The sequence below is a fragment of the Dama dama genome, chromosome 23 (assembly GCF_033118175.1).
Source record: "Dama dama isolate Ldn47 chromosome 23, ASM3311817v1, whole genome shotgun sequence".
NCBI classification, from domain to species: domain Eukaryota; kingdom Metazoa; phylum Chordata; class Mammalia; order Artiodactyla; family Cervidae; genus Dama; species Dama dama.
In genome coordinates this window covers 42,507,098-42,515,464 of record NC_083703.1, presented here as the reverse complement: position 1 = coordinate 42,515,464, position 8,367 = coordinate 42,507,098, and the positions used below count along the sequence as shown (strand labels likewise).

General features: G+C 54.8%; 1 protein-coding gene across 1 annotated transcript; it reads left to right on the top strand.

Annotated features, from left to right (window-relative positions):
- Window positions 1-564: 564 nt before the first annotated feature.
- LOC133044779 (cystatin-C) lies at window positions 565-4,472 on the top strand. The gene is made up of 3 exons (XM_061126493.1): window positions 565-889; window positions 3,245-3,358; window positions 4,152-4,472. The coding sequence occupies exons 1-3, from the start codon at window positions 644-646 to the stop codon at window positions 4,230-4,232; spliced, it is 441 nt and encodes a 146-aa protein (XP_060982476.1). The 5' UTR covers window positions 565-643; the 3' UTR covers window positions 4,233-4,472.
- Window positions 4,473-8,367: the final 3,895 nt, after the last annotated feature.

Here is an 8,367-nt window from a genome sequence, read left to right as displayed (position 1 = left end):
TCTACAGGCCCCAGACACCCTGGCCAGGGAGAAGCCCCAGCAAGGCGTGCGGTTGAACAAGTAAACGAGTTGTGAGAAAGAGAACCCGATGAGCTTCTGTGGCGAAGAACTTCGCCGGGACAGGGCGCATCCGAGGTCTTCCTCCCTCTGCCTCGGAAACCTCAGCAGTGCTCTCCGTGGACTCCTAGACGCGGAGCAGGCGCCCGGACGGCCAGGAGGCCGAGACGCCCTCTCAGACCAGGAGACAGAGCTCGGTGCACAGGTTTCGCCGGCCCGGAGCGGGGACACCCTCTGAAAGACCGCGGTGAGCCGGCTCGAGGAGCGCCGGGGCACAAGATCTGGACCGGGACAGGCTGGGGACGGATGGGGACCACGGGAGGAGGGCTGGGCTGGGGCGGAGCGCTGGGCTGGGAAAGAGCGCTGGGCTGGGAAGGAGCGGGAAGGGTCGCGCGGATGGAGAGTCCCGGAGGGCTGGAGCCAGGGCGGAGGACGTGGGCGGGGCAACTGGGCGGAAGAGGCGGGGCCAAGTGGGATGGGCGGGGCGGGCCACCACGGCCCGGCCATAAAGGTGCCGCGGGCCGCGGTGCGGTGATCGGACCCGCGGATCGCCACTCGGCTGCAGTGTGTTCGCATCCGAGAGACCATGGTGGGCTCCCCGCGCTCCCCGCTGCTCCTGCTGGCCGCCCTGATCGTCGCCCTGGCCCTGGCCGTGAGCCCCGCGACCGCGCAGGGCCCTAGAAAGGGTCGCCTGCTGGGCGGCCTGATGGAGGCGGACGTCAACGAGGAGGGCGTGCAGGAGGCACTGTCCTTTGCGGTCAGCGAGTTCAACAAGCGGAGCAACGACGCTTACCAGAGCCGCGCGATGCGCGTGGTGCGCGCCCGCAAGCAGGTGCGTCCGGCGGGGCAGGGTGCGGAGACCAGGGGCCCCAAGTCAGGCCGCAGGGTAGGGGCGCGGGGACTCTGCCGCCCAGCAACACCAGAGCCCGGCCCCCGGGAGGGCGAGGCCTGCGCGCAGTCCCCAGCCCTGCCCGGGGGCCCCCGAGCTCGCGCGGGAGGGCAGCCCCCAGCCCCCAGAGGCCCCGGGAATCGCCAAGGATGCAATTGCGCTTCTCACCCGGGCGCGGCCCCGGCCTTTCCCCGCGCCTGCAGCCCTTCGCGGGACTGGCCAGCTTGTTAGGTAGGCGCAGGGGTCACTGGGTCCCGAGGCTCATCGTGAGCTGTCAACTAAATGACCACAGACGAAGGAAAACTCACACCTGACTGCCCTCCTGGCTGCCCATTGAGTGATTCTTTAAACACCTTTTCCTTTTAGCTTTTTATTTTGACACAATTTCAGACTTACAGAGCAGTTTCAGAAACAGTACCTAGCATAGAATCACTGTAGATTCTTCACCCAGATGCCTTAACTGTTGAAAAGTTGCGGTATTTGCTTGATCCACTTCTTCCCCACGTACCTGTGTGTAGGGATGTACATATATGCATTTGTTTTCTGAAATTTTTGAAGGTGAACACTTATGTGTATATTTCGTAAAAACAGGCATTTTCTTTCCATAACCACGATGATACAATTTTGAAAATCAGGTATCAACCCTGATGCTTTGATACACAGGTCTTATTCAGATGTCACTTCCGGTCCCACTGTGTCCATTGCAGCCAAGGATATTCCCGGGCCCCCCACCTCAGCCACTGGTCTCCTTTACTCTGGGGCCATGGCTGAAACAGTCACCAGGTCTGGGTTTGGCCTGATGTTTCCTCAAACAGAGCCTTGAGTCACACAGAAGAGGCGAGTTCCTCTGAGCTTCCTCTCCACAGGTGCCACTGAACACACCTGGCCTCCCTGTGGTGCTCTCATCATTGCTCAGTAACCTGGCGGTCAGACACGCCAAACATCCTCCTTGCAGGGGGCATGGCTGCTTTCCAGAGAAGCCGGAGGTTATCAGCAAACAGATGAGTTCATGAGTGGGCCCTGTGGTCTCAGGTGTGTCCCAACGGCAGGGGGCCTGGCCTAAGAAAACAAGCTCGTGGACTGTGGCTCATCCACACATCATATCCATAGGATCAGCCTCTGGTCTGTGACGTCACACCCCCACCCTGAGATGGGCACACCGTTGCTGACAGCCTGACCTCTACCTGGGGTTCTGGCCAGAGAGGAGCCTGTTGTCAGAGTTGGGAAGAGGGCAGGAGGGAGAATTAGGAAGGGCTACAGGGCTTTGCACTGGTCCTTGAAAGAAGGCTAGAGGTGAGACCATCTGGCCTACGTCCCCTTGGAGAGCGGGATGCAGTCACACAAGCAGCGGAAGTGTGGTCCTGCCTGCCAGCCTCAGGGCTTCCTGCTACCTTCTCCTGAAACCACAGGAGATGGGTCAGGGCCACAGCCATCTCTCCTCCCATGGCAGTGGGCTGGTGCCATTCCCTTTGAATGGGGCTGCTCTCCCCACTTGTCAGGTCCCCTCCAGCCTGCTCCTCTCCAGGGTGATACTAGCTCCTTGGCCATATGGGAAAGTGACAGCAGAAAGGGATCATGGTTCCACCAGGTGGGATTGAAGCTGGGTCCCTGCCCCTCATGCTTCTGCAAGTTCTAATCAGGCATGTCTCGAGTGCCCATGTGAGGTTGGAGTTCACATCTCTCCTGTAACCTCAGGTGTAAAAGATGCAGAGGACGTGACATGCTGTCAGAAGTCACACTTAAGAGGAAGGCATGCCAGGCAGTCTGAACATCCGTGAACATGAAGCTCTTGGTTCTCCCTCTTTGAGAGGGAGTGAATAAACCTGGACTATATACAAGGAATGGGATGCCATGGGCTCCACACTGGGGACTGAAGTTCCACTAAAGTGGCATCACCAGGCAGCAGCCTTCCCGTGGGTGCGGTGTGGGCTATGGCCGCACCTTTTGCTCAGTCCCCGCCCTGGCCTGGGGCGCTGGCTGGTTGCTTGTCCGCACCCTGGCTGGCTCCTCAAAGCTGTGCCTTTTGTTCCTGGACCTGGTTAGCATGTTGGCCTGTGGATTCCCCTTTCTGGGTCCCTGTAGGAGACGCCTGGTTGGAGCAGCTGGTAAAGAAGTTCCAGGGAGGGCCTGGGATACAGGCGCTGTCGGGAGGCCACTGTGCTTCCAGGGCATGGCCCTGGCAACTTGTGACCATGGACTTGGGGTGTGGTGGGAGGAAGGTAACCACGTGTGTGTGTGTGTGTGTGCATGTTTGCGGTCATAGAGTGTGCTAAGTGTGTCTGCTCTCCCCATGTCCAGGTCGTGTCGGGAATGAACTACTTCTTGGACGTGGAGCTTGGCCGGACTACATGTACCAAGTCCCAGGCCAACTTAGACAACTGTCCCTTCCATGACCAGCCACACCTGAAGAGGGTATGTGCCTGCTGGGGGCAGAGATGGCGGAGCCCTTGGGGATATGTCACAGCTGCGGCTGGGGGTGTGATGGGGAAGGATGCATGTATGCACATGACGGCTGTGTGTCTATAGGGGGTTTCCACCAGGGAAATGGGGCACCATGTGCTTTGGGGGTTGTTGCCTGCCGGATGGAGGACACAGCTGCGGGTGTTTGATAGGGAGCAAGAAAGAGCCCTTTAATCCCATCCATGTCCCCCACCACCACCCCAGACAGATTAGAAGGCTTTAGAGGCTTGTAAGGGTCTCCCAGGTGGCACCAGTGGAAAAGAACCCACCTGCCAATGCAGGAGACATAAAAGACGGGGGTTTGGTCCATGGGTCAGAAGATGCCCTGGAGAAGAACATGGCAGCCCACTCCAGTATTCTTGCCCGGAGAATCCCAGGACAGGAGAGCCTGGCGGGCTACAATCCATAGGGTCGCAACGAGTTGGACACAACTGAAGTGACTTAACACGTACTCACGCAGAGACCTGAACCATGCTGAACCTGAGATGCTACCCACTCACCAAAGCCCAGGCGCTACTGGGGGCTTGGCTGGTTCTTGGGGGTCTTGGCCTCAAGGAGGGCTGCACTCTTTGGTTACCCTTCCCATCCCCCACCTCTGCGGGGGTTTCCTGGACCTGTATCCCAGCCCCTGGGTCCTCCCTCTGAACCTGTCTCAGTGCCAGCGCTCTGGGGGAGAGGGGTTGGGGGGTGCGCCTCAGTCTTTAACTGTAACCCTGACCCACTATTCCCCTCTTTTCTTTCACAGGAAAAGCTGTGCTCCTTCCAGGTTTATGTCGTCCCATGGATGAACATCATCAATCTGGTGAAGTTTAGCTGCCAGGATTAATAGGGGACTGGGTGTCAGGCAGGCCACTGACCGCCTCTCACTCACGCCCCTGCAGAGTGCCCACACCTGCGGTGGGTGACTGCCTACTGAAACCGTGCCTGCCCCATACTGCCCCCGAAGACACAGGCTCCTTGGGCATTGTCTGATCTGCCGGGGGCTCTAATTCATGTCTTTCTCCTAATTGCTTTCCAAGTGCACGGTGCTCTGCTATTTTACTCAATAAAAAAGTAACAGCAGCTACTCACTGAGTTGCTCACTGTCTCAGAAGGTTGAGAAGCAAGGGTCGACGCTGTTACTTTCCCCCTCTCACTGGCTTTGAGGGCAGGCAGGGGACAGGGAACAGGCATGGCTGGGAGCTGGACCTTCAGCTCTGGTGACTCCTGATGGTCAGACAGGGGAGAGCAGAGGACCTGAGCTGCTGACCCCAGAGACTTGGCTGCTTTGTTTGCAAAATGTCGGACCATGCGCTGGGGCTGTTCAGGAGGGCCGGGGAGTGTGACGGAGCCCGAGGCGTGGGCCACCCTCTGAGGAGCTGCGCGTGTGCTGAGCTGATCAGATGGCTGGGATGACTCACTGGTCATGTTCCCTGGAAGCAAAATAAGAAATGGCTTATGTCATCCTCTTTCCACAAACAACTCTGGGCACCTACCAAAAGACAAAGACTAAAAATATGTGTAACTGATGGAAATGGGGCGGGGGGAGTACCCATCAGAATCAAGGTCAGTCAAGGTCAGAATTGTGAGTGAACTAGGAGAGGTTCTTGGATACGTTTCAGGAGCTGTGGAATCTATAGGGATTTTACTCATTCACACCCCTCCCGCCCTTCCCTGGGCTCCCAGGTGAAACGAGTCTTAGCACAGCTTGCCACGGAAGGCGTGTAGAACTTAAGACACACAGTGGACTTTCTTCTTTTCCTAAGGAGTGTTTAATGGATAGGAGATGTCACCTGTCAGTGTCACCATCACTGGGTGGCAGAGTGGATATTTAGTGCCCCCAGCTGGGAATGGTCCAGTCCTGCTCCCCGCCCTCATGTTGACCGTTCACCCCAAGGGTGATGCTTCTTCACAAGCTGCCCTTGCAGAGGTTGTTCCCAGATGCCCGCCACACTCAGGGCAGCGTTGACCAGCCCTCCTGTTGTGCCATGCTGTCCCCAGAAGGCAAAGTGACAAACAGGACTCACACAGGTGGCTCTAAGGCCAGCACCCTAGGTGCCATGGTGCACCTACTGAACTAGAACTGGGATGTCAGGAAGAGGGTGGGGACTGTTCCCTCCCACCTGCCGCTTCCTGACTCACAGGGCCCCGAGGGCCTCCCCTGTCTCTATCTTCATGTAGTGCATAACACAGCTTTCTCACCCCAGATGGGACCTAACAAAAGCGCTTTGGAATTCGAGGAGTGAAAGGTTGCCCACAGGCCTTGCACTGGCCAGACCTGGACCTGGGGCTGGCCCCTACATGGAGTCAAGGGACTTGTGGACATGGAAGGGAAGGCTGGGGCAGCCTCCCTGCAGAGGCTCTCCTGGGTGGAAAATCTTGACTTTCCACAAGTCAGCCAGCATCCAGGCTGACTTCCCATAAAGTCATCCCTTTGTGATGCTTCCAATGCCCTGTTCCTGTGGAAGTCAGGGCGGTTGGGTCGGGGTGTGCTTCGCTTGGCTCACCTGTCTTCACCCAGTCCCCTGTTGTGCAACCCATACCTCAGGGTTCAGGTTAGCACCACTCCAAGTCCCCAGGGAGCAGGCGGGACTGTCGGTGGGGTGACCGAGAAGGCTTGCTGATCAGGAGGCCACCCAGACCAGTGTGTCTGGGGAGGAAATGCAGCTCCTGAAACATTCATCTGCATGGTTGTACTTTTAGGCTTATTTATTTTAAACATAATTAAAAGTGTGGTTAAAAAGCAGGATTCAACTGAGTGAATTTGAAGGTCTTGATTTCACCCAAGGGCTCATGAATGTGGTAGCATCTCATGGAGAAACCTAAGGGCATGCAGAGGAGTCCTAGAACACAGAAGCTTCTATAGAGAGGAGAATGGGCAAGGAACTCAGCAAAAAATAGTGTGTGTGTGGGCGGGGGGGGGGGCAGTATTTTGGGCCCAGATGCCAGGAAAGGGAGCAGGGAGGACATAGGTTTTACCGTGTGGGTTGCCTCTTCTTCCTCTGGACCTCCCACGCAACAGGTGACCTCATGGTGCTGAGCAGAAAATCCCATGTTGTTGATTAAAGTGACATTTCTGAGGAAGGTGAGACTACAATTACGTGAGATGTTAAATCTAAATTTTGTATCCTGGGGTTTAGCACACGTGACGCCATTTGGGGACTGTGGGTTTTCTCTTTGTGTGTAATTTAAGTGAAAGTCTTCATATAAATAGATTTAGCCCAGTGCCTGGCTCTGGACGAACGCTCATTGATCTGTCTATATTTTGCAGTCGTTTGACATGCTGACACTCTTTGCGTTCAGAGGTGGGATCTGGAAGCCATCTCTTGACTCTGGATGGGCTTGTCATTCCTTCCACCAAAAACTACAGAGGAAGTGGCCCCATGACCTCTGGGCTGCAGAGATACTTTCTTCCCTGAGTTCCCTTAGACACTTGCCCTGGGGGGAGCCATGAGAAGGTTCTCAGAGGGGCTTGCAGCCAAAGCTGACATCACCTGCTGTCAGGTACCTGGGTCACCATGGATGTCCAGCCCGTCTGGACTCACCAGGGACTGCAGCTCTGACTGTCACCTGACTGCAGTCCCACAAGAACCCCAAGCAAGAGAAAATGGCTGGACTGCACCTTCCAGTGTTTGAGGGATTTGTCACATGCTGTGGGTCTGGGGCTGGTGCCTGTGGGCACTGGCACAGTAGGGGTGATGCCCAGGGAAGCTGGGTGAATGTTCCACTGGCCATGTGACCTCCCAGCTCCCTGCTGTGCTGAGCTGAAGGTGTTCGGGGTGGTGGGGAGGGGCCAGGTGTCAGGGAATGTTTGACGGGAGGAGTCCTACGTGCTGTCTCTCATGAGTCCTTTGTCCCTCTTCAAGTGGAACAGCACGCTCCTCCCAGGGACTGAGGTCATTGTGTGAGGCAGGCTTGGGTCTCCTTTAGTAAACATTCTCTTTAGGACAAAACTGCTTAGTCTCCTTCCCCTTTCTTGAGATATGGATTGTCTCCTGACCTTGTGACTAACATTACCCCTTGTTCCCTTGGTAACGGCTGCTGTACGTTTGGTTTTCTGATCTCTATCATTCCCGAAAGAAGTTTCTTGTACCACAGCCTATATATACTCATAGAAAAATCATTAAAGCACCTTTGCTCCATCAGAGCTTAGGTCCCTGGGTCTTTTTTGTCTCTCTCTCCCTTTCTCTTTTTTACTTTCTTATCGTCGACTCTGTACCACCAGGTTCCGGTCCATTAAAGGACCCCAACAACCAGGGAACTCCTTCCTTGTGGGGTCCCGGGAATCCTGTGTGTTCATGTCTGTAAACACTTAGAACAGCACACAACACATGAAGCCACTGAAGTTTGTCACATAAGCATCTCACGTCTCCAGTTAGAATGTCAACAGGTTTTAGTTTTAGATGGTGTCTTCAAAGAGTCTAACATAATTTTTTCAAATGAGGTGATTAGGGTTTTTTTTTTTTTTCCTGTGGATCTTCCAAGAACTGCTTCAAAAGACAAAGCTTATCGTTCCCACAGCATCAGGGGTTGCTTTCTGCATGTCAGTGATGAATCTAGGTGGGTTCATTTTTCTGTGCCAGCTACTCCATTTGAAATATAATGTTTTCATACCTGTTAGGTAAGAGCCATCCTCTCTATTCTTTCCTAAATTTTATTTTTAAATATGTTATATTTATTCTTCTGGATGAAATTCCTTTTCATGTCCAATCAGATATTCTAATCCTCTCTTGTGGCTCCAGGCAGCAGCTGACACTCCCCATTAGCACTCAACACAAGGGTGAACACTGACAGACTCCAACTGTTCTGGACCCACACAACCACTCTGTTTCACTTTCAGTACAGTATTCAATAAATTACATGAGAAAGTCAACATTTTATTATAAAACAGGCCCTTTGTGTTAGATGGTTTTGCCCAACTGCAGGATAATGTAAGTGCTCTGAACACACTTGAGGTGGTTTCCCTGGTGGCTCAGATGGTA

Bases quoted from the DNA above. Each gene is read 5' to 3' on its own strand.
- LOC133044779 (XM_061126493.1), top strand. From the start codon at position 644: ATGGTGGGCTCCCCGCGCTCCCCGCTGCTCCTGCTGGCCGCCCTGATC. The intron at 890-3,244 runs GTGCGTCCGGCG...CCCCATGTCCAG, and splicing joins TGGTGCGCGCCCGCAAGCAG to GTCGTGTCGGGAATGAACTA. The intron at 3,359-4,151 runs GTATGTGCCTGC...TTTCTTTCACAG, and splicing joins ACCAGCCACACCTGAAGAGG to GAAAAGCTGTGCTCCTTCCA.